At 42.9% G+C, this 27,479-nt stretch overlaps 1 protein-coding gene across 1 annotated transcript in view; it reads left to right on the plus strand.

Annotated features, from left to right (window-relative positions):
* LOC126252371 (juvenile hormone esterase-like) overlaps window positions 1-27,479 on the plus strand; it is a 172,978-nt gene that overhangs the window by 58,325 nt on the left and 87,174 nt on the right. The window contains exon 2 of the mRNA XM_049953263.1: window positions 14,698-14,841. Coding sequence (XP_049809220.1) covers window positions 14,698-14,841 — 144 coding nt within the window. The remainder of the gene's footprint in view (window positions 1-14,697; window positions 14,842-27,479) is intronic.

The following is a 27,479-nucleotide window of genomic DNA, read 5'->3' on the forward strand; positions in this document are numbered from 1 at the left end:
AACACCTACTTGGGCATCATCATTTGTTGCAGGTTGTGGTTGTGGTTTCACTTGTGGCTGGACACTTCCTGTTTCCTTAAATAACGTAACTATCCGTCGAATTGTCCGGACACTTGGATGATGTCGTCCAGGATACCGAGCAGCATACATAGCACACACCCGTTGGGCATTTTGATCACAATAGCCATACATCAACACGATATCTACCTTTCCCGCAATTGGTAAACGGTCCATTTTAAAACGAGTAATGTATCACGAAGCAAATACGTCCGCACTGGCGGAATGTTACGTTATACCACGTACTTATACGTTTGTGACTATTATAGCGCCATCTATCACAAAGCGAAAAAAGTGGTCATTCATAATTCTTTACGTAGTACACGAATATGTAATAAAAGATGGGGGTTCCTATTTAAAAAAACGCTGTTGATATCCGTTTGAGCTATGGCAGCGCCATCTAACAGGCCAACCATAGCACCATCTGGTTTCCCCCTTAAAGCTAGACGAGTTTCGTTCCTTGTAGTTTTTTCGTTTGACGCTTATTTAGTGAGATATATGGCCCGGTCACTATCATTGGACCACCCTGTATACAGCCTCCGTCTGTCTGGATATTTATTACAGCATCATGTAAAAATTTGAAGTTTTTGGAAAAGCACAGAATAATAAAAAATTTTCCATGCCACGTTAGACAAATCTGTGTCGGGTCAAATTAATTTATCATTCATTCAGAGACTCTAGTGTCGCCTTCCATCTCTTGATACTCGAGAACTCTTCCAGTGCCAGTAAAGTGACCCTCATTTGTCCTCTTAAATAGAGATAACACGCTAGAAGAGAATATCTGCATTCCTACTAGTACATCCATTAATGAGGTGTCGAAGTAATTTATTAGCTGTTATACAGTGATAATAAATTACATTAACAGCGATACAGTGTGAGGTCGTATACAGCTCCAATGTCAGTGTCACGTTAGGCAGAGCATGTGTCAATCGTTAAAGTAAGTGACTCATGTTTCGTCGCCACCGACCTTGATACTGACGATATATTTAACCCCAGTCTGTCCGTGCAGCTCATTTCTCCGAGCTTTTTCTTAAATTCTCCTCAGCAGGTATTCCAAGTAACTGGTTGCAAGGGATCTCCATTGTAGCTGGTACTATATAACCATACGTGTTATAAAATGAATGTACATATGTATATAGATATGTATGTATGGTCCACATCTCCTCAACATCTGGACCGATTTCAACCAAACTCGGTACACATTTCACTTACTGCCTGGAAAGAATTTCTGTAGTAGTAAGAACCACCTCCCTATCAAAGGAGCGCAAGCGTGGATGAAAAAGAAGTGTAGCCCACGACGCACGCATTTCCAGGCTTTATATATTCAGTATTTGAGAAAGAGAGCACTCAGTGACTTGTAACAAACTTTACACATAATTTCAAACCTTTACGAAACTTTTTCTCGCTGACAACCCCCTACAAAACGCTGAAACGAAAAAATTTTCTAACTTGCTACCTTTTTGCTGTTCATGCAGTAAAACTGCCGTGTCAGACATGACATTTTAATTTATTCCTTCATTACTACGTGTTGTTTTCGTGACACATTTCGCGGAACCTGCAACATTTTATCATTGTACGATACACAGTTAAGGAGATATGGTGTCATACACATTGTGTTGAGTGAAAATCAAACTTCAAGGTGAAATTCTCGAGAGACCCATGTGTAATGTGTTTACATATGTGTGTGAAATGTGTGAAATATATGTGACATGTGTGTATGTGGGCAAATCCATGGGTAAAATGCTCCTTGTAAACTCCTGGATTGATTTCAAGTAAACTTGATAAACATATTACTGGCTATTCAGAAAGAAACATTGCGATGGAAAGAACCAGCAACCTGCTATTATGGTCGTGGGGGTACTAAAGTGGAGAACGAAGGGGACGGAGGATACAACAGAGAGGGGGAAGGAGGAAATGGTCACACAGAGGCGGAGGGGGAGGGGAAGTGAACAGAAAGGAAAGAGAAGGAGATGGAAAGATAGAGGGGGGTGGGAGAGGCGGAGATGGACAGAGAAAGGAAAGAGGAGAAGATAGACAGAGAGAGGTTGGAAGAGGAGATGGACTGAGAGTTGGTGGAGCAGATGGACTTAGAGGGGTTGAGGAGAAGATAGACAGAGTGGGGAGGAGATGAACAGAGTCAGGGGGGGGGGAGGAAGGAGAAGATGGACAAAGAGAGGGGACAGAAATAGTTCATGACAGGAGATACAGGGGGAGGAGGAGATTGACTTGGAGGGAGGACGAAAAGATGGACAATAGGGGGCAGTGCTGATGGAAGGAGAGAGGAAAGCGGCAAAGGTCCCGCCCGAGTTCGAGTCTCGGTCAGGCACACAGTTTTAATCTGTCAGGAAGTTCCATATCAGCGAACACTCCGCTACAGAGTGAAAATCTCATTCTGGAAAGAGGAGTTGATGTGCAAAGTGGGGGAGGGGGGGGGGAGGAGGAGATGGACAGAGAGAAGAGAAGAAGGAAAAGGGGCAGAGAGTGATTGGTGGAGAAGGTGGACAAAGAGAGGGGAAGAAGGAGGTGGACTAATAGAAGATAGGAATAAATACGTACTAGGGCAAAGCTGGGTACTGAGCTTGTCTGCCAATAAAGGTCAGTCCTTCGGCTCATTCCGCGTTTAATTAAGCTTTATTTTAAAACTTCTGCAAAGGTGATTCATCGAGATATTTTGACTGTTCACAGATAGTTGTATCCCTGCTGATACAAGCAACACCAGTGTCGAAATGTTAATCACAATCGTGGGAAGAGGAAAATTCTAGGTGAAAACGCGAGGACTCACTGGAAATGACCATCAAGATACGCCACACAAGTCAGAATTGTGCCTTATTTGTAGAAAAAGTACTTCGTGATTCCGATAGACCAGCCGATTCACAGTTAACAAACACTGCAATAAATAATATCTCTGTTGTTTTGCACTTGCTTCACGATCAGATTTAACTCACGAGGAAGTTTGCAAAGAAATTCCCCAAATGTGTTATTTGGACGGTAATAGAAGCCTTGCAGGTCTTGAAGAAAAGTATGACAAAGACAAATCGCAGCAGAGTTTCATGGCCCAAATGATTATGTCAAAGCTTTGGTGATGGTTCCGACTCGTATGAAATGCTAATCCCAGGCAAATCCAAGATCAGCCATACGTACCCTCTAAACATCAATATCGATAGCTGGACTTGACATCGACGTCCGTCCATCCTTATATAGATTTTTTCCATGATTTGACTAAATAACTTACGGCAAACGACGCGAATGTCTCTTTAAGGACGACATGGCCGATTTCCTTTTCTGTCCTTCAGTCCTAGCTTGTGCTCCGTCTTTAATGAACCCGTCTACGATGGGACGTTAAACCTTATTTTTCCTTCCTTTCGTTTACCAGGGACAGCGCGGGTCCAGGTCACGGCAGAGCAAAGATAAAACCTTTTACAAGGAATCCGCGCCTACTCGTTATCATCTATTTCGGTCAAGTTTATGGTGTATACAAGGCTTGGCCAGAAATGAAACTGTCGAGGCGCATACACACTAGGCCAACGAAGACCAACGAACGGCAGAGACTGGATTCGGCTGAGCGTTGGTCGTCAATACATTGGCGTTCGGCTTCTCATCCAAACCAGATGAAGGGCTTGCGGCCAAGGGTTTCGGGCCATGTGGAATCGCAGTTGGCTCTGATAACTTGCCAACGGTGCTCCCGTTTAGTTATTGTTATAAAGTAGCGTTTTAATAACAATTTCACAGGTCGATATTATGACGGAAAAAGAGGATTTAGCAGTCGTCGCATGTGCAGCATTTATTTTACTGCGAGAAGCTGATTGTCAGAAAATAAGAGGAAGAAACGACGCTGGTGGACGACCTCTCTTTTTAAAAGTATGGAGCAGTGTCTTGGGATAAAATTAATATCTACCCTAAAGCTGAACTGGAATATGGATTTTTCGATAACTTTTTCTCTATTGAAAACTGCGCATTTCAAATTGTTATTGACTTGCGTAGGCTCTCAAATTTCCAACGATAATATCTCTTTTAGGAGAGCTGCGGGTGCCGCATAAAGTTGATAGTAACTCCCAATTTTGTTTGTTTCTCTTAGTCGTTCATGGCAAAAAGACTTAAATAAAGACACCATTTTCTTTTTCACATCGTGCATACCACTTTTTGAGTTATTTCCCTCCAAGGATACAGTCTTTTCGGTTTGTTTTTATAATCGCAGTTCGTATGAGCCCATAAACATTGCCGTTCAGGATAAAATTATATCGGTTTTAATGCTCTCTTCGTATTCCAGTCTATACTCCAGTGTTTTTAAACACAATAAATACCCGCCCTTGGCGAGAATAAGCGTTGCCTGTAGGGGAGACAGCGACTGTTGAACGTAAGTTTTTGAGGACGCCCACAAGTCGCATTAGGTATGTTTTATTCGCTGGTTTCGCTTTTCAATTTAGCAGCCAACTACTGTACTTTAAAGTGTAAATTCCAGAACTCCTGATGATGCTCTTGTTAAATTATAGGGCGAAAACGGTCAATAAAATGTACTTTGACTTTTGGCTGACCTGAAAAACTGAAATACGCACCCATTCTAGAAACACAACAAATCACTATTGAGCCAACGAACATTCGTTCCGGCGTCTACACTAGGAGAGGGCTCCCAACGCTAACCAACCGCCTACGCTTTGATGTTACCGCTAGCAGACGGAACCTCACCTACTTCGTTTGCTCCGATTTGCCGCCCGTACACACTATGCAAATTTCGGCTAACGAAGTGGTTGGCTGTCAGTCATTGGCCTAGTGCGTAAGCGACTTCAGAAGTGGGAGTCCAGATGGCCAAGCTTTAAAAAAAGTTTCGTTTTTAACATGGGACGGATGAGGCATGAGCCATTATGTCATTTATGCTAGCATAGCTTCCATACAGCTGTTTGCGTAGCGGAAAAAGTACATAACAGTAATCTGAGAGTTGTGGGGTCGAGTCTGTATACGGAAACTTCCTTTTATTTTCAACTTTACTCCACTACAAACAAACCGAAATAATTTTCAGTATATTTTATTTACTAATATTTTCATAAAAGGCATTTTAAAGGAAAGGAAAATAAAAATTTAGAATCGCAAACAAATTTCCGAGAAGGGATTGTAAGGAGCACGAGAACTTCGTGGGTAAAATTAGATACTTTAATTATATTGCAGTTGACGATTTACGTATGCTGGAATGCTGTTCACAGCAAAAACAGGAGGAGATAATTTTCTTACATCTTGTACACGTTATAAACGCTGCATTTTTACAGTTACATGCTGATTTTTAAAGTTTGTATAGACAAGACACCTTGATCCACATTCATAAAAAGTTCTCTCTTATCGCTCAGTTTGCCAGCAAACCACGCGTAGTACAACATTTGGCCAAATTTTTACGAGGGTAACCGGTGACGTTCAACAGAATGTATTTTGTAGAAGTCTTCTCGGGATGTGGTTTCTCTTTCTCTGTCGATGAGATAAGGAGCTGTTTCGAAGCTTTTTGATCAAATTATTTTCCTGACGAGAAAAACAAACATTGCAGGGTTGCTTTAACTAGCCGCTGACGGCTGCTCGAAGGTGAAAATGAAACTAACGGAATATGAAGTTCTTTACCCTTTAATCATAATCGGTTCTTGAGCACTTATTTGCAGAGACCTCGTGGAAACTGAAAGTACAATTTTTTCTTGGAAACATATCTGTAATCCAAAATTTTCCTTTGCTTTTCCTTTCCATCCCTTTTATGAAAATATTCGTAAATACAATAAATTGAGCATTCATTTGCAATGTAACTGACGTAAAAATTGAAATTGCAGAAACGTTCGCACATACGGTCTCCATCTCACGGCCCTTGGATTACCATTCTGTACTATTTCCGCTGCGCCAATCGCTGCCTAGAAACTACTCTAACATAAAGGGCTCATGTCTCCCCCAACCCGCACCAAAAATGATTTTTTTTTCTTTTCCTAAGCGCTTGGCCATCTGGACATCGCACTTCCACCACTTTGATTGCTGGCCAAGCCCTTCATATATCAAACATTTGGACGCAATCGGTGATGACGAGCTTGTGCGGTCCCCTTGTTAGACTGGAGGCAGCAACATCAACAATGCACCAAGGATAAATAATGGAAACTCCTCTACATTTCTGAGAAACATCATCGTCGTCTGAATGGAAGCAGTTAATCATAGTACTGAGTGGTAAGTCTGATGGTTATGGGTTTCTAATGTACGGATGCATCCCACTGGACTAAGATACTGACTGTCAGTTTCAAATCTTTCGTGATACTCGGAAAAATACTTTTAATAACCAAAACCACAGAGGTGAGAAACTACAGCCACAGGTTCGACATTACAGAAATGCATTTGGTTCCACCTTTCTGTTCACAGCTTATAATAATTCTAACCGTAGTGCAGCTTCACTGGATTGGCCTGATGAGCGAGATCTCAAGATATGTAGGAATCGTATAGAGCACGTCTGCGATACACAGGGGAAGCGAATCGGTGACAACCAGCACCTTGTTTTTTTCAGCGATTAGTCTTCCGACTGGCTTGATGCGTCCTCCATCTCCTCTTATTTTGCGATATTTCAGCCTTACGCAGCTGCTATATAATTCCTACAGTGCGTTTTTCACATTCAGGTCTTTGTCTAGAGCTGTTTGTCGGCAGAAACCGCATTCGCTTGCGCTAATCTTCTTCTTACGTCTTCCTTGCTTCGGTCATCCTGTGTAAACTTACTTCCTACATAGGAGAATTCTTATAAGCTTCTTTTGTTACTGCGCGAGTCCCATTTTTAATGTTGAGAAATTCGCTATTGTTCTTTGTCACCTTCATCTTAGCTTTGTTTATCCTTAAAACATTCTGTGTGAAAGATGCTGTCTCTCTGTTCAACATGTCAAAGGATTATTTTCTCTTTCGGCCAGAAGGACTACGTATTTTGTGAACCTCCGCATCTGTTCCCCTTGTAATTACATTATTTATTCGACGTTTTCTTCGACTTATTTTAATGCTTCTACGATGTACAAGTAAGGCAACAGTGATTATAATTTGTGAACTATGATAGCCTACGGCGTTCACTGTTTCCATACTTTTAGCTACCTTCTAAACATTAATAATTAATATAACATACTAGTATTGAAAACAATGTGCCTTATGCCGTGCGAACAGGCCATGAATATCCAACGGTACCGACCGGCTGCCCTATCATCCTCCGCCCGTAGGCGTCACCGGATACCGATACGGAGGGGCATGTTGGCAGTACACCACACTCCCAGCTGTTGTGTTTTCGTGACCGGTGTCGCTACTTCTTAGTCAAGTAGGCCTTCAATTGGCCTCACATGGGCTGCCAGCAGCACTCGACAGATCTGGACAGTGACCCATCCAGGTGCTAGCCAAGCCCGAAGGCGCTTAACTGAGGTGATCTGACGGGAGCCGGTGTTACCACTGCGGCAAGGCCGTTGGCATTCCTACTTTTCATCCTTCCAAATTTGGAGTGCAAACGTGACTTTTCTGCTTAGATTTCCAGTTTGCTACGTATGACGTTTCGTGGCCTATATTCCTTGACAGACCTTTCCCATTGTTATGCTTCACATAATTCTGTTATTTGAAGATATTCACCAAATCTTTTATTTAGTGTTTGTTGTTTCCTAAAATTTTTTTGTTGCGTCTTATTTCACTCCAATCCTCTTTTAGTTTGAAATGTTTCCTTTTCTTTCACTGCAGCCTACGTCATATTTCTGCTGTTGGATCTTCAAGATCCTCTTTTATGTCGTATGTATTCCCTTGATATGGCTTATCCGTATCTCTCTTTTAGTCATTATGTTTTTTAGCTTGTTACTCATATTTACAAAGCCTGTCTACATTTTAGACGCTAACGTTCTTTTTACCTCCCATCACAAGCTAAATCCTTGCAATGTACACCACTTGTACATAGTGTGCTGCAAGCTAAAGCTGGACCAGTAAATATACAATGAAGTACAAAACAATGAGCTGTTCGTCGCTTCCAGTCTGCTCTGCACTGAAAGGCAATGCACAGTCCATTGGACACTAATCTAATAGCAAGGTCTTCACCTTAACTTACAATTCTGAACAATAAACGCACACTATTGTTATGAAAATGTGTCCAAAAATGCCGATACTACGTAACATTTTACAGAAATAAGAACACTGAGACCAGATTGCGCACCTATGGTTCAATTGGTAATTTACAAAAGGTATGTTAATAGATTACAGTAATATTTTAACTGGTATTTCATCTGACTTTTGGATATCATATAACATTGTCCGAAAAGAACATACAGTGTATAACTTCAACCGTTATGCCCATTTAGCACAAAAAGTAATGCAAATGCGGAGTTTTATCCGGAAGTGGGTTAAGAGTGCGTTTTTGGTGGGGCAAATATGCGAATTATTACTAAAATAAGAAAAAATTTGGTGTTCACTTGTTCCTTTTTTAATTTCGAGTGTACATTTGTGTAATGTGTTTTCTTCCTCACCATAAACAGTTGCTGTTAATACAAAATTTCATTTATTGATCAATTGAGACTTGTGAACTAGGCAGAGTAAAAAATACAAATTCCTGATAAAATTTTCCAGTCGGAAGAAAAGCTACTTAAATGAGATCACAAATGAAATGTCTAGACATTAAACCCAGTTTTCTATCGGTGGGGGTCATTATACTTTTTACAACAGCTGTCAATGAAAAGTTTTTGGATTTTCTTTATTTCTGCTTGTTTCATCTGAATCAGACAATTTTGCCTTACCTTCGAATCGAGTTTTTTTAAATGGGGTCCCAGATACTATTTCTGACTTCTTACCTTTTTTGTCTGCATTTTCTTTCTGATGAAGGAATTATTTCTATGGAGGAAGGTACTAGGTCCACGCTGCAGCTCATCTGAAGAAAGACGTGCTGAAAAGTAATGCATCCAAACATTTTATGCTGCCCTCAATATCTTTTGAGGCATTACATATAATGAATATTTCTCGGTCGACTTCCCCGCTTCGCTGGCACCAGTTGCAAATATCTGCCGCTAAAGGGCTCCGAATGGTAGCGTGTAACATGGTGGTGTGTAACGCAACTACGTCGGTGCAAGAGAGACAGCGTGCTGTAATCGTGTTTCTAACCGGCCGCATGTAGAATGCTCTCCACTTAAGCATGACAATACCAGACCACACATGAGCGCTGCGACACCTGCAACAATCCGACGCCTTGGGTTCACTGTCATCGATCATCCTCCCTACAGTCTCGACTTGGCTGGTCCGATTTTCATCTGTTTCCCAGACTTAAAGAACACTTTTGAGGTACAAAATTGCTAAGGCTTTCGTGGCCACTTGTTGACAAACTTCCTATTGGCTTCTGTCTCGGGTTCTTCGGCCGACGTTCATCTAATGATTTTACTGACGTTTCGCCAGTACTAGTGGCTGGCATTGCCAAAGCTTCACCCTCCATTGCCGGTGGTGAACTGGAGCCGAGCTCGCGGCCGCAGACTATGTGCACCTGGAGCGCCAACGTCCGAGGGCTTCTCCGCGGTCATTTCCGGTGCGGTTCTCCTCTTGCTACCTGCGATGGTCGTTCGCTGCAGTACGGGAAGCCAGGATCCGTTCACCTTAAGGCTTTCCTCTTTCTTGTTGAAACTGTTCGCGTGTTTTTGTATTTCTACAGCTTCTCTGAACAAGCGCGTGCGATAGTGCTTCTCTACAGCCAGAACTTCCGTGTCGGCGAATTTTATTACGTGGTCGGTCTCATTCAGTGCGTGCTCCGCCACGGCCGATTTCTCCACCTGCCCCAACCTGCAATGTCGCTTATGCTCTTTGATCCTGGTGTTAATTGATCGTCCAGTCATTCCGACGTAAACTTTTCCGCATGTGCATGGCTCCACATGGTGAACAACAGCTCGGTGACTTCCTAACACACTTGAACAGCCTCCATGCCAACATAACATTTACCATGGAAGTAGAAAAGGAAAAGAAACTGCCATTTCTAGATGTGCTGGTCACAAGGGACGGCGAAAACCTGGGACACAGCGTGTATCGAAAACCGACACACTCGGACCGATATCTTCACGAACTGCCAAACCACCACCCGAGCCAGGAAAGAGGCATGATTAGTACGCTCGTAACGAGAGCAGGAATAATATGTGAGCCGCAACACCTCAAACGAGAAATGCAACACCTGGAATCTGTTCTGAGGAGCAATGGTTACTCCACAAATTATATTAGAAGTGTAATAGAGCCAAACACTCAGCGAAGTAAGGAACCAAAAGGAGAAATGTCGGGTACGGCCTTTCTGCCATACATTCCCAGAGCGACGGACAGAATCGGCCGTATATTGCGCAAACACGGCGTAAAGACGATTTTCAAATCGACAAGGAACATCAAAGAGTGTCTTAGATCAGCGAAGAAGAAAAGAGACCCACTTGTAATATCGGTAATATACCGTATACCATGCACCAGGATCAAAGAGCATAAGCGACACTGCAGGTTGAGCAGGTGGAGAAATCGGCCGTGGCAGAGCAAGCACTGAATGAGACCGACCACGTAATAAAATTCGTCGACACGGTGTTCTGGCTGTAGAGAAGCGCTATCACACGCGCTTGTTCAGAGAAGCTGTAGAAATACAAAAACACGCGAACAGTTTCAACGAGAAAGAGGAAAGCCTTAAGGTAAACGGATCCTGGCTTCCCGTACTGCAGCGAACGACCATCGCAGGTAGCAAGAGGAGAACCGCACCGGAAATGACCGCGGAGAAGCTCTCGGACGTTGGCGCGCCAGGTACATATAGTCTGCGGCCGCGAGCTCGGCTCCAGTTCACCACCGGCAATGGACGGTGAAGCTTTGACAATGCCAGCCACTCGTGCTGGCGCAACGTCAGAAAAATCATTAGATGAACGTCGGCCGAAGAACCCGAGACAGAAGCCAATAGGCAGTTTGTCACTTTTGAGGTACTTCACTCTGAAATAGATGAAGCGGTGCAAGCGGAGACGAGGTTATGACACCGTCATCGAAGTCAGACTTTCTACAGGAACGGTACAAAAAAACTGGTTTCTCGTTGGGAGAAATTTATTCGTCTCCACGTTTATTGTGATGAGAAATAAATATATAAACATGAAGAATAAATATATAGGATGTTAATAAAGTTCGTTTTATTTAAAAAGCTTTAAGAGTTTTCACAAAAAAAGTGGGAGGCACTACTTGTCAGCACAACCTTGTAGATGCCTGCCGACTTTCGTTTTGGAGACATTCAGCTTCAGCTCGCTCCATACTACCCGGCTTTGTAAGAATGTCGATGTATTAATACACTAACGTAAGGAAAAATTAGTATAATCGATGAAGGAGATAGTAGACGCAATGGTAATGGTTTCAACGTCGTCCGCCAGCAGGTAGCGTAGTGGTATAGCTACTAGAGCAAAACCTGTGTACATCCTTTAACAGGGAATGCTCACAGCCAGAAGGCTCAATGTGGTGCACACGAGTGAAGCAAGCAAGCAAACATGCAATGGAGACGCACTCGTGCTTCCTACTGCCAACTGAGCGAGTTAGGAAGGGGTCAAATTATGGCATTCCGAGTGGCGAAGATGGTCCTTTCGGAGAATTGCCACACAAGTAGGACGTGCTGCGTCAGTTGTGCAACTTTGGTCACTTGAACATGCTAAAACCTGTATATGTGGTTCTGGACGTCCACGCAACACAGACGCCCCCCAGGATCGTCGTATTGTAACGACGGCAGTGGCAGATGGTACAGCTATCGCAGCACAGATAAGAGAGCTTGTGAGCCCAGACCTGTCAACACGAACTATTGTGAACCGGTTATTAGCAGTGGGACTACCGGCACGCAGAGCTCTAGCCTGCCTTCCACTTGCATCACAGCACGGCTCGACTGGAGCCATCAGAGTATCACCCGGAAGATGGAATGGTACGCCGTGGTCTTCAGCGATGGAAGCAGATTCTACCTGCATGCAAGTGATGGTCGCTTGCGCGTACGACATAGATCTAGTGAGCGTTGTCTCGTAGAGGGCGTTCATTCCAGACACACTGACCCCATCCCAGGCTTCGTGATCTGGGGTGCAATAAGCTACAACTCTCCCTCACCTTTCGTGTTTCTGATAGGGACGTCAGCCAGCACAGAATGTTGTTAGGCCCGGTTTTTTGCTGTTCTTGTAACAGGAACGTGATGTATTGTACCGAAAGTGTAATGCTCACCAGTACACTGCCCGTGAAAATCAATGTGCTCTGCAAGACGCTCAGCCACTTTCCTACCAGCATGAACTCGGAACTTGTCTCCAACCGAGCACGTGTGGAGTATGGTGGGAATAGAACTGACTCGTGTCACTCATTAACTGACAAATCTTACAGAATAACTCGTACATGAACAGGCCAAGTAGATGTGGCATAACACATCCCAGGACAGAACTTGCCATCAGTATGATCAGCTGGATGCCAGAGTCTGTGCCTGCATTGCCGACTGTGGAGGCTACACCACATACTAATATACAGGGCTTTTACAAAAAATTGAAGCGATTTCATAAATTCACTGTAGCTCCATTCATTGACATATGGTCACGACACACTACAGATACGTAGAAAAACCTCATAAAGTTTTGTTCGGCTGAAGCCGCACTTCAGGTTTCTGCCGCCAGAGCGCTCGAGAGCGCAGTGAGACAAAATGGCGACAGGATCCGAGAAAGCGTATGTCGTGCTTGAAATGCACTCACATCAGTCAGTCATAACAGTGCAACGACACTTCAGGACGAAGTTCAACAAAGATCCACCAACTGCTAACTCCATTCGGCGATGGTATGCGCAGTTTAAAGCTTCTGGATGCCTCTGTAAGGGGAAATCAACGGGTCGGCCTGCAGTGAGCGAAGAAACGGTTGAACGCGTGCGGGCAAGTTTCATGCGTAGCCCGCGGAAGTCGACGAATAAAGCAAGCAGGGAGCTTAACGTACCACAGCCGACGGTTTGGAAAATCTTACGGAAAAGGCTAAAGCAGAAGCATTTCTTAAACAGGAGATTGGAAAACCGATGGATCCGTCGTGGTGGAGATCATGATCAACAATTCATGTCATGGCCTCCACGCTCTCCCGACTTAACCCCATGCGATTTCTTTCTGTGGGGTTATGTGAAAGATTCAGTGTTTAAACCTCCTCTACCAAGAAACGTGCCAGAACTGCGAGCTCGAATCAACGATGCTTTCGAACTCATTGATGGGGACATGCTGCGCCGAGTGTGGGAAGAACTTGATTATCGGCTTGATGTCTGCCGAATCACTAAAGGGGCACATATCGAACATTTGTGAATGCCTAAAAAAACTTTCTGAGTTTTTGTATGTGTGTGCAAAGCATTGTGAAAATATTTCAAATAATAAAGTTATTGTAGAGCTGTGAAATCGCTTCAATCATTTGTAATAACCCTGTAGTTGTTTCAGCATGGGTCGATGCCTGGTACCTCATAACCACTTGTGATAGTGATCTGTAAATGTAATCACTTCATGTACTCCATATGCACTGTTGCAACGATAAATCCTGAGTGAATTGGAAACCTCTAAAAGGCTGTACTACTTTTTCCGGCAATGTGTATCACAAGAATGTAGTACATGACTGTATAACGCTAAAGTTACTTAGTTCAGTACTGCCCGAGTGTAGCTTACATTTGCGAAACAAAATGCTTTATATAAATAAAGTAAAACTGACCTTATCACATTGTGCAACAGTTAGGTCTAGGACAATAACTAACTACAGCGAGGAAGAGTCTGTCACAGAAGTTATTTCCTGCCTAGCTGAGTGTCAAACGGCTGCATTTAGGCGTTGTACACTCTCAACAGCTCCTCAGACTTAACACCACCCGAATGCAAGGAAAGACAGAATACCTCCAGAGTATTTGAACTATAAAGGTGGTGCCTTTTCTTTTGGACATGTCCGAAAGAATAGACACAATTTCGATCCTGCAGCCATTATGAATCAGTCAAGACACAAAGGAATTAATGACATTAGTGGCCAGGGGCCATTGATTTAAATCAATAGGGATAGCTGAAAATTTGTGCCTGACAGAGATTCGAAACAGCCAGATGCGCTGACCACTTCACGGGCTACCCTAGTGTGCTTCCCGTCATACTCAAATTCTCATTTTATCCACACACTACTAGTAGTGTCTATTGCCCATTATCCTCATTATTCGCGACATTTTGCTAATTCCAGTAAGAGACCACATATATAATTCAGGTGAGGGTTATCAATTGGTAACTTCAGTATGGATGCACACCAACCTCAAACTCTGATAGGAATCAGCAAAATGCTGCGATTACTGATGATAATGGGCAATGGGCGATATATTAGTAGTCTGTGGAGAAATTGAGAATTTGAGTCTGACGGAAGGCATGCTAGGGCAGTCCGTGCAGCTGCAAAAACTGCTGTATATGCATGGCGCAGTGGTCAGCACATCTGCCTAGTAAGCTGAAGATCTGAGTTCGAATCCTGCTTTGTACAAATTTTCAGCTTTCAATATTGATTTAAATCGATGCCCACTGACAGGTAAAGTCATAAATTTATTTGGTTCTTGACTACATTAATTACATTTAGAGATTCACGACTTGGTCGTCTACTCAAAAATTACTACAGATTTTTATGTATTGTTAGTTCTCTCAATCATGTCACTTGTATTTTCCAGGCTCCAGAGCCACCGCAGCCGTGGGTGCATATCCGAGATGCTACGACGGCAGGCCCTCTGTGCACGCAAAAGAACGTCTTCTTGCGGAAACAACACCCAACCGGTTCGGAAGACTGTCTGTACCTTAACGTCTTCACACCAGCGGTACATTTCTCATTGCTTTCTACTTTTATGCGACCATGATCTCTGTTATGTTTAGTTTTATATTTTGTTTCAGTTATCAGCTCCACTTGATTGGACCACAATGATTAATGTATGTTGTATCCTCCCACCAAGTGACAGACCCTTTTTCGAATTGATAACTATATTTTTTCAGTTAAAAGCAAATTTCCAAGGCCCACAGGTTGTTTTGTCTGTTTATATAGCTCGAGCAGCGCCTTGGTTTTTAACACCCTTACAAATAGCTTAGATGCATAAAAAAGGAAGTGGTTTTATCTAAAATGGAAACGAAGTAACTGTAGCTAAAAATTACTTAGTCTTTTATATTGATACGCAAAGTTAAGAAATATTGGGAACCTTTTGGAAGTTCAGGGTTTTTGGTTAATTAGAATAAATAGTTGTAGCCTAAATGGCATTTCCTTCTATTTCTATTGGTTGTGCCCAGTTTCAGTTATCTTAATCTCATCTCACCGCGCTTAATTTACGCAGACCACATGAGTACATCTACATCTACATCTACATAGATACTCCGCAAGCCACCGTAGGGTGCATGGCGGAGGGTAGCTGGTGCTTGGAGCACTACCACAAGGTAACCGTTACCAACTGCTCAAAATTGATGATGACAACTGCTTATAGTAGTACAGAGTGGTTCCGAATACCGTCAGACGATAATTAGGATAACGGAAACCGGTCACCAGAAATAGATATAGAAGATAATTTGATTTAGACTGTTACTTTTTATTCTTATACACACAATTACCCACAAGCACACGTAACATAAAAACTAGCAGATGTCAATATCAGAACGTGCCACTCAAATAAATTTTTAGAAGAACAGAACGAAAAATGGAAACAGCAGTTAAGGAAACTGACTGATCCCTTAGACACTTCACACATGAATTAGCTATCCTAAATATACGAGTTTATGTTGAAATTTTCTACTTAATAGTATAGCTAGAAACTCAAAATTTTAAAACTTGTACCGTATTCATCTCAAGGTTATTTAGAATGAAGAGCAAATCTCCCAATAAGTTGGCTACTGTCCTCTGTTGTGATGTAAGGTCACTCAGTTACAATGTGGTGTACTGTGTACCTGTATACTACAACCACTGCAGACATTGGTCCCCACATTGTAGAAGTAAGCTCAAGTGTCATGAGGGTGTGACCTATTCGTAAGCCTCTTCAGTTACCGTGAAGAAGGGTGCCTGTATCTTAAATAGGTTTTTCCAACCAAATATGGTTATTCGTCAGTTACAGCCACGCTTCAGCTCACAGAAGCGTGACACACAAGTGACACTAATCTGGTAAGATTATGATCACGATCCACAATATTTTTGTCTATCCCTTAATACACTGCTCTGAAAAACTTAATGACGAGGTAGATAAAGTAACGTAACATATTATCAACTCGGTGGAAATGAGTAAAGTGCGCGAGAGCATGTTGGAAGAGGTCTCCCAGTCGCGCATAGAAAGTAACGTTCACATTTTTGCGCGATCAGTGTGACCATGGAACCAAACGGGGTTGACCCCGTAACACGAGGCGGTTGAAAGAATTGGAAAGCCGACCGGAGTGGACGAGCGGTTCTAGGCGCTACAGTCTGGAACCGCGCGACCGCTACGGTCGCAGGTCCGAATCCTGCCTCGGACATGGATGTGTGTGATGTCCATAGGATAGTTAGGTTTAAGTAGTTCTAAGTTATAGGGGACCGATGACCTCAGAAGTTAAGTCCCATGGTGCTCAGAGCCAAAGAACGGGAAAATACGCGCCTGTCAACCAGAGAGCAGTGGCGCTGTGGTACTGTTCTTCGTTACAACAGGTCCCGCAGAGAACGTCTGGATGATTTCACACGGGGAAAAATCATCGGGAACTGGGAAAATGAACAAAGTATGACAAGTGTAGAGCAGGAGTTTGGTATTGTTCACAGCAGTGTTTGACGCTAATGAAGCGCGTTCCGAGCCACAGGCATTGCAACCCGAAGGGGTGGAGGAGGTCGATCACGGACAATTACAGCAGCAGATGAGTACTTTATTGTGCTAAAGGCAAGAAGGGACCCACGTCAAACAGCGGGTGTATTTCTTACCACATTTAACAGGACTGGAAGGCACACAATCTCACGGCTCACTGTAGCACGGCGACTGCTTGGGCGTGGTCCCTATGCAGAATGACTAGTAAGTAGGCTGTGTTCTGTCGACACTCGCAGATTCAGTATGAGTAGTGATTCTGGACGTACCTTCATACGACAGGAGGTGGGAACACGTTATGCACCGAGGAACATTGTCTAACATGATCGTTTTGGTGATCCAGGTGTTATGGTGTGAGAAAGCATAAAGTTGTATGGGCCCACTGACCTCCAAATCTTTGAGCACGGTACAATCACCATTCAACGTTATTGTGACACTGTACTCCTTCCCCAGGTGCCTTTTTCAAGGGTGCATTCGGCTCTGACTTAATTTTTATTGTTGACAATGCGCGATCACACCGAACAGCACCGTTGGTGGAGCTCTTGGACCGAGAGGATATTCGGCAAATGGATCGACGTGTCCATTTATGGCGTCCCGTTCCCCCTTAAATATCATTGAGCACATGTAGGACGCGTTGTGGAGACATGCTGCAGTACACCCAAATGCACGAACGACCACCAGCAGTTGTCAAAAGGTGCTGGTAGAGGAATGGAACACCCTACTGTAGTACCTAGAGGGGTCACCATAAATCGCGGTGAATTCAATGTAATTACTGTCTTTGAACAAAAAGTACATTTCTGTTCGTCTCACTGCGTATGTCTTTCATTTTTCAGTTACCTTCTGTACTAAACTGTAGCAGTTCTTTTCACTTATGGTCCTGGTATCTCGAGCTATGTTGCTTGCAAGTGACAAATCAGGCGAAAGTTATACTACTGGCCATTAAAATTGATACACAACGAAGATGACGTGCTACAGACGCGGAATTAACCGACAGGAAGGAGATGCTGTGATATGCAAATGATTAGCTTTTCAGAGCATATATGAGGGAAGTTTCCAACCGATTTCTCATACACAAACAGCAGTTGACCGGCGTTGCCTGGTGAAACGTTGTTGTGATGCCTCGTTTAAGGAGGCGAAATGAGTACCATCACGTTTCCGACTTTGATAAAGGTCGAATTGTAGCCTATCGCGATTGCGGTTTATCGTATCGCGACATTGCTGTTCGCGTTGGTCGAGATCCAATGACTGATAGCAGAATATGTAATCGGTGGGTTTCGGAGGGTAATACAGAACGCCGTGCTGGATCCCAACGGCCTCGTATCAGTAGCAGTTGAGATGACAGGCATCTTATCCGCAGGGCTGTAACGGATCGTGCAGCCACGTCTCGATCCCTGAGTCAACAGATGGGGACGTTTGCAAGACAACAACCATCTGCACGAACAGTTCGACGAAGTTTGCAGCAGCATGGACTATCAGCTCGGAGACCATGGCTGCGGTTACCCTTGACACTGCATCACAGACAGGAGCGCCTACGATGGTGTACTCAACGACGAACCTGGGTGCACGAATGGTAAAACGTCACTTTTTCGGATGAATCCAGATTCTGTTTACTGCATCATGATGGTCGCATCCGTATTTGGCGACACCGCGGTGAACGCACATTGGAAGCGTGTATTCGTCATCGCCATACTGGGGTATCACCTGGCGTGATGGTATGGGGTGCCATTGGTTACACGTTTCGGTCACCTCGTGTTCGCATTGACGGCAATTTGAACAGTGCACGTTACATTTCAGATGTTTTACGACCCATGGCTCTACCCTTCATTCGATCCCTGCGAAACCCTACATTTCAGCAGGATAATGCACGACTGCATGTTGCAGGTCTTGTACGGGCCTTTCTGGATACAGAAAATGTTCGACTGCTGCCCTGGCCAGCACATTCTCCAGATCTATCACCAATTGAAAACGTATGGTCAGTGGTGGCCGAGCAACTGGCTCGTTACAATACGCCAGTCACTACTCTTGATGAACTGTGGTATCGTGTTGAAGCTGCATGGGCAGCTGTACATGTACACGCCATTCAAGCTCTCTTTGACTCAATGCCCAGGCGTATCAAAGGCCGTAATTACGGCCCGAGGTGGTTGTTCTAGGTACTGATTTCTCAGGATCTATGCACCCAAATTGCGTGAAAATGTAATCACGTGTCAGTTCCAGTATAATATATTGTCCAATGATTACCTGTTTATCATTTGCATTTCTTCTTGGTGTAGCAATTTTAATGACCAGTAGTGTACTTTCGTCCTTAAAATTTGCACAGCAGTGTAATACCGGCTCTGCTATTGCAGTCTTGGCCTGTTTGTTAAACTGTACATACAAAGAGACGGATGCAGCTCATTAGTGATCTCGCTGTTAATGGCCTCGCTCCTATTGGGCTTTTTACTAACACAGTGAGATACAGGGCCTTTACAAAAATGTGGAGACACCAAAAGCACAACTCAGTACCATGTGTGCTATGGTGTAGGAAACCCGTTACAATCAAAACGGCTTCCAGTCGTCTCAGAATGGATGAATACAAGTCCTGTACGATTTTCAAGGGCATCGTATACCATTCTTCCTGCTAATCAATGCAAGTTCAGGTAAAGATGATGGCGGAGGATACCAATCAAGCCCCGTCCTCTCTAAAGTACGAGATGCGATAATAAAGTAATGAGACTGATGTGAACAAAAATGTTGCTTACCATTTTAGTAAAGTTTAGTGTTGTCTGCTTCTGACTGCGCACACTTTTTCTAGCGCTTGTGCCATTGATGGTAACATTTCTGGAACTCATCTGGAACTTTTGACTTTGAGATGTGAGCTTTTTTTGGTCTGAGTTATCCCTTTGAGTACCATTGCGAAATTTGGCGTTTTGTCTCTGGATCGTACTGAAAAAACCAACTTTTACCACCACTGAAACAAGGCTCAACAATTCTGGATTGATTTCCGTTTGTTCTAACAAATCAGCTACCACATCAGCTTCTGTAATATCCTCAAAGACCCTCGTCACAGCTTTTTGGACATCTTATGTTGTTTGAAAATGGTGTCTTCTGACCGCAGTTTTGACTCTTGTAAATAGAAAAACGTCGCACGGAACGATACCTGGTGAATAAGGTGCCTGTGGTAGTACTGAAATTTGTTTTGAGGCTAAAAATTGCTGTACTGACAGAGCAGTACGGGATGGCGCATTATCGTGTTGCAGAATCCAATTATCAGCAATGTTGGCACGGACACAAAGAACTGTTTTATGAAGTATTTTTAAAATTTCTTTGTAGTAATACTGGTTAACTGTTTATCCAGGAGGCGCCTACTCTTTATGAACAATTCCCTTGGAATCAAAGAAGCACACAAGCATGCATTTCACTTTTGACTTTGACATGTGAGCTTTTTTTGGTCTGAGTGATCCCTTTGAGTACCATTGCGAAATTTGGCGTTTTGTCTCTGGATCGTACTGAAAAAACCAACTTTTGCCACCACTGAAACAAGGCTCAACAATTCTGGATTGATTTCCGTTTGTTCTAACAAATCAGCTACCACATTTTTCCGTGTTTCTTGCTGTTGTGGTGTGAGATTTTTGGGGACCATTTTTTCACAAACCTTTCTCATACCAAGATCTTCAGTTATTATTACACGAACCATTTCTCGATTGATGTTCATTTCATCTGCAATCATTTTCACGGATAATCTTTGATCAGATCGTACGAGTTCATGCACCCTGGCCAAGTTGACATCCATCCGTGAGGATGATGGTCGTCCACTGTGGTCTTCATCTTCAACATTCGTTCTGCATTCACTAAACGTTTTATGCCAACGAAAAACTTGAGCTCTTGACATAACCTCCTCTCCAACAGCCTTCTGAAGCTTACCATAAGTTGTCGTCGCGTTTTCACTCAATTTAACGCAAAAAGAAATGCTGTACTGTTGCACTATATTATGCGGTTCCATTTCCGTGAGGAGAGACACAAACACGTGTTAACTTATTACAGCACAACTCAAGACTGAGCAGTTGCATCGATGTGCCACTTGGACTAGAAGCAGCTTATAGACCAAGGTCAAAGATATTGAGCCTACCCAAGCCTGCAGGTTTGCCACATCTTGCAAAGAAAATCAGTCTCATTACTTTATTGTCGCACCTCGTAGATCACATAGCTGCTATAATATTAATATCTGATGACTGTGGTGGCAAGTGGAGATGTGACAGCTCGTCCCCATGCTCACAAAACCAGTTTTGAAAGATGTGAATTGGGGCCATTTCGTCTTACAACACAGCATCACCATTGGGGAACAAACATTGTGCCATGCAATGGACCTGATCAACCAAAATGGTCACGTAATCCTTAGCAGTAATGCGACCTTGCAGAGTACATATGGGGCCCATGAAATATCATGATATGACTACCAAAATCATCACCGTATCTCCGCAGCGTCTCGATCTTGAGAGGTAAACTTGACCCGAAGTTGGAAACACTGTGAAACAAGACTCATTTGACCATATGACTTTCTTCCACTGCTCAGCTGTCCATGTTTTATGGCTTCGGCACCAGATTTTCCTGTTAGGGATATTTGCATCGCTGATAAGTAGTTTTGGAATTCCAACTCGCCCTTCCATTCCCTACTTCTGGTGGTTTGGTGCTGACAGTGTTCGTGAGTGCGACATTTAATTCTACAGCGACATTTGCAGCTGTCGTGCTTGTATTTTTCGTCACAATCCTTTTGAAAGACCATTTATCACGAGCACACATTTTCGTCCGTGTTGTGACTTAGAGGGTGATGTTTTGTTGTTTTCCGTACAAGCGGTATAAATCTTCGATACGGTGCCTTTTGAAACACCAACCACCTCGTCTCCCTTGGTTACGGCATCAACAATTTGCCCGCGTTCGAATTGGCTTAGATCCGACATAATACACTCACAAGTACAGAGAACACGTGTGACCGCGACTGACCTGCAACACATTGAGGATATTGCACAGATGCCGTTCGTGGCCATATACAACAGCGCATCTGCATATATGTTCAAGCAAGCATTTATCGCAGTCTTTCCGTATTTTTGTCCAACCACTGTACGTTAAAATATAAAGGTGCCCAACACTTGCCATAAAAGTGTTGATAAGAAATACACTCTACGACAGAAGAAACGACGCAGCGTGAAGGAATTATCTGAATGACACGGAAATCTGTTGATGTAACGTACATGTACAGACAACAAATGATTACAATTTCAGAAAAAATGATTTATTTATTCAGGAGAAAAAGTGTCACAAATTAAGTCAATAATGCGTTGATCCAGCTCTGACCCTTATGCAAGCAATTATTCAGTTGGCATTGATTGGCAGAGTTACTGGATGTCCTCATGAGGGACATAGTTCCAAATTATACCCAATTGACGCGTTAGATCATCAAAATCCCGAGATGGCTGGAGTACTCTGCCCATAATGTTCCAAGAGTTCTCAAATGGGGAGAGACGGTCATCGGGGCTCAGTTCGAAGCGGAACTCATCACTGAAGACAATTCTGCTCCATTCAATGAGACTCCAGGCACCGATTTTCAGTGAAGTGTCTGGAGAGCCCCCGGAGTGCTGTTGGATATCAGCCTAAACGTCACCCGCCATACAGCCCGACAACCGGAGTGATGGTAATCTACATCATACTCCGCAAGGCACCTAATGGTGTGTGGCAGGGTGTACTTTTGTACCTCTAACTGAGCCCTCCAACCCTCTTCCATTCGTGAATAGCGAGTGGAAAGAATGATTGCCGCTAAGCCTCTGTATTGGCTCTTATTTCTGGAATTTTCTCCTCGTGGCCATTACACGAGCCATATGTGGTGGAGAGGGGGGTAGGGGGGATGAGAATATTTTGTCCGACTCTTCCCGGAAACTGCTATCCCGAAATTTCAGTAGCAAATCTCTCTATAATGCACAACGCCTGTCTTGTAGCGTCTGCCAGTGGGGTTTGTTAACCATCTCCGTAAAGCTCTCAAGCCGACTAAACGATCCCGTGACCAAACTTGCCGCTCTTCGTTGCATTTTCTCTGCCTCTCCTAACAGTCCTATCTGGTAGGGATCCCAGATAGATTAACAACGCTCAAGAAACGATCGAACAAGCGCCTTATAAGCCACTTGCTTCGTGGATGAGCTACATTTTCTTAAGATTCTTCCTTTGAATCTGAGTCTGGCATCTGCTTTTCCCACTATTCGTTTTACGTGGTCATCCCACTTAATGTCACTCTGGATAGTTATTCCTAGATATTTTACAGCAGATCTGTCTCCAGCGGTTTGTCATCAGTAGTGTAGCTATACAGTAGTCGATTTCTTTTCATATGTGTGTGCAATATGTTACATTTATTTACGTTCATAGTCAACTGCCACAGCCTGCGCCACTCACCAATTCTCTGGAGGTCATTCTGCCAATCGTTACTATCCTTCTGGCGCTGCTACTTTGTTATAGACAAACGCACCATCTGTGAACAGCTTTAGAGAGCATCCGACACTTTCTACTGTATCATTTACATATATTGTAAACAGTGACGGTCTTATCACATTTCCTTGAGGGTAAAGAAATTAGCTATACATCTGTCGCTTTTGTTACGTTAAGAGAGTCGCGTTGAGCTCTGTCTGCAAGGAATTCGTGAATCCAGTCGCAAATCTGCTCCGATACTCGATAAGCTCTTTTTTTTCACCAAACGGCAGTGCGGGACGGTGTCAGATGACTTCCTGAAGTGAGGAACACCTGAGCGCCGCTGTCTACGGCATTGTGGATCTCATCGAGGAACAGAGCGAGCTGAGTTTGGCAAGATCTCTGTTTGCAGAATCCATGTTGATTTTTATAGAGTGCCATATCATCTCATAGCAGGACCAGTTTGGTTGTAACACGTGACGCTCTCACAGTATAGCGGTACGTCGATGATATTATACGCCCCGTTTAGTTGCCCTTCATGGTAATCCATTCTGGGCTTACATTTCAGAAAGATACGACCACCAACTATTTAGATATAACTATAAAGAAACAGAATTATAGGCAGTATTTCAGCATTTTTAGGAAACCTACGAACATAGATATGTTTATAAATCATGAATCATACCATCCGATGCGATATAAGATGACACACTTTAATACCATCAAACGTAGGACCGGAAAATTACCATTAGACAATGAAAGTATAGAGAGAGAGAGAGCCGATGACACATCACTGTTGTGAATGGGTGCCATGATGGTCTATCACATGATCTGTACAAAAATATTAATAAAAATCTAGTGAAAATAATTGAGATAACAGCACTGTAGAACAAAATGATATAAAATCAAATATTAACACGAAATTTGTTCCTATTGCATATAGAGGGAAAGTGTCAGAATAGAGCATCAATTTCAAAAAACTAACGTTAGGTTTTCTTTACTTCTGTTGACACATTAAAATCGAAACTGAGACTCAAGTTACACTGTGGCGACTTTGCGAGTGTCAAAGATTTTATTTTGGGCAAACAGAAAGACCCTTTTTTTTACAGGTTTAAGGAGCATATCAGTATTCAGGATAAATTGGTCTTTGGAGATCAGTTACGTGGCAAGAAACATAATATTACAAATATAAGGGGCAACATGAAAGTCTAACGTAAAGCCCCTAAAGGAAGAAAATTAGACATTTTAGAGAAGTAGATATATAGTAATAGAAAGCGTTGTCCACAACATTTGTAGAACGATCAGTTGGAATCTAGCAAAAAAAAAAAAATTTTGCAATTTTTGAAGAGCTGTTCTAATTTTCTTCAAGGGCGTCTTGAAACTGAAGATAACTTTAACTATGTACGTTTAGTCGTAGCATGTCAGTAAATTCTTGGGTTTATTTTCGTTGCAATCGTCACCAACTTACGGCTGGGGTTCCAATGGGTTTACTGATGCGATAAAGATCTAGCCTTCACAAGGAATACCAAGTATACGCAGACTATAATAGATATTAAATGGAAAGCTGTAGTAAGAAGATTTAGTGTGTAGTAGATCTCGTTCTACTGACGGTGCTCTAAAATTGTGCAGCTTAAAACCCTATGTATTCAAAATTTTATAGATTGATTTAGGTCCTATGCCTTTTACATTTACACTGTTATGTCCTATGGTAATAACTATAAATATATTATGAGGCGTAGAAAGAATAACCTAACCACCGGCCATACTGTATTTCATGATAGGACATTTGATATTTGTCATCTAGAGAGAATATAACGTGAAAAAATTATAACTGAACTGCAACAGTTACGTGTTAGTAGTACTAGATCACAGGTTAGTTGGTTGGTTTGGGGAAGGAGACCAGACAGCGTGGTCATCGGTCTCATCGGAGTAGGGAAGGATGGGGAAGGAAGTCGGCCGTGCCCTTTCAGAGGAACCATCCCGGCATTTGCCTGGAGTTCACAGGTTAGTGTAGGAACAGTTACAATCCTAGGTGATCTAATAATTACGTTGTTTATATCAAATAATGGAAGGAATTTTGCCCAGACATCGGGAGATGACGATGTTTACGGATTTCGGGTGGCGAGATTTCACTTCGACGTCGTACGGCGCGTTGTCATACTTAAGCGTGTTTATGCATTGAAATTTAAAAGGCAAATAAATGTTAAATAGATATATCACGGGTTCAATCAGAGGTATTGTGATTCCATGTGACAGAACAGTACATGACACGTCAAACAATTGGAAGGGAATCCACCTAGACTGCAGGTGACGAGAATACACATAGACGTCTGGTAATGAGATCTCACCTAGACGTTGGATGATGTATTGTCGCAGATAAGCTCTTACAGACAGTATATTTAACAAAAATCTTTTCTATAATTATGTGTGGTGTTATGTTAGTTGATGTATTTAACCATTTTCGGCCCCATCTTTTCGAGATCCGAAGATGGCAACAGAGAATTATTGAAACTGATAATCTATATGAATACTTGATTTTAGCTATTTTGGTAGCTGAAAACTTAGTCAGTGGTCATTTCACAAATTAAGCAAGTCAGGACTCGTTGATCCACCTCTGTCAATTATGAAAGCAGTGATTCGGCTTGGCATTGATTGATAGAGTCGCTAGAGACCCTCCTAAGGGATATCGTGCCAAATTATGTTCAATTGCGCGTTACATCGTCAAAATCTCCAGCTGGTCGGAGAGCCCTTTTCATAGTGCTCGAAACATTCTCAATTGGGGAAAGATCCGGCGACCATGTCTGAGACCTGGTAGTCAGGGGAAGACAGGGTACGGTTACGATTGTGGACGGGGGCGTAGTCAGTTACTATTGGTTACCTTTTATAATTGTACACATTTATTTCAAACAGTAATTCAGGACTCAACAATAAATAAAAAAACACACATTATTAATGTAGGAAGGAACAACTGTGTAAAATAATAGTGTTTTCAGGGCCTTACATTTTAGCAATCACCATAAAATACAGATACAATAAATAAAGTTTTAAAAATAAGCCACTGTGATCACGGCTGACGGCCTTATACGCCAAGAATGGCAATAAATTAAGAATGTTTAGGAACTCGCTGCAATTTACGACTTACAAATATTAAAATATTACGGGTAAGTAGCCACAAACACAGCAGAAGGCATCATAAACTTTAATGTAGGCATTACAAGGTATTATAATAAATAATACAATAATAAAACACAAGGACCAGTCACAGGTAGTGCTCCAGAAATCGACCTCTGAGAACAAACATTTTCGCGAGCGATGAGATAGGCAGCGAAGAGTTGCATTCACTTCACAAGATGGTAACTCAGACTAGTAGCAGTCCACCAAATGACTAATGATAACTTGCTGAAGCTAACTGATGTCCGACCAACCAAATACAACAATGGAACACTACACCAAAACCGGAACCAGCAATCTGCTCTACATTCCCAGAATACAGTGTTTAGATCGCCCAGAACGAGAATAGAAACACTACCACCAGAGTAGGAAAAATCACCAACCGGCCTACAATCACGAAAGCTGTCAAAACTACACGCCTTACCGGACAGCAGCGGCAAGGCGAGGAAAAGTACACTGGCTTTACATACACCAACCCCCAGGGCAGGTAACTGGGGCGTTAGCGGCCACCAGGCAGGAAAAATACCGCTGGTTGAAATTATCAAATTGTAAAAAGCTGAAAGCAGTAAATAGTAATAAGAAGTCGAGGAAAGCTAACCAGATCCACCTTCCCAAAGCAATCCACTCACTGCTCTTCACTTCGGCGACACTAAGAGCAGCAACACGACCCAAGTCACTGGAAAATCGCGAGATATCACAATGGTGAAGGTTTCTCTACTTGGATTGAAATGCACTCATCTTAATGCTTGCTGGATCCGGTTTACGACGAGGTCGTGCACCCTTGTGACCACAGCCCTTCGAACCGGCAGTCCATGTGCGCCGCCAGCAGTCCCAGCGTGTTGCTGTACTGCACGGATCTGGCTCCTTCTCACAATCCCCCCATCGCACCCCCCTCAGATTTAGTTATAAATTGACACAATGGATAGGCCTTGAAAAACTGAACACAGATCAATCGAGAAAACAGGAAGAAGTTGTGTGGAACTATGAAAAAATAAGCAAAATATACAAACTGAGTAGTCCATGTGCAAGATAGGCAACATAAAGGACAATGATAGCTGATGAGC

This window comes from Schistocerca nitens, chromosome 4, assembly GCF_023898315.1.
Source record: "Schistocerca nitens isolate TAMUIC-IGC-003100 chromosome 4, iqSchNite1.1, whole genome shotgun sequence".
Lineage (NCBI taxonomy): Eukaryota > Metazoa > Arthropoda > Insecta > Orthoptera > Acrididae > Schistocerca > Schistocerca nitens.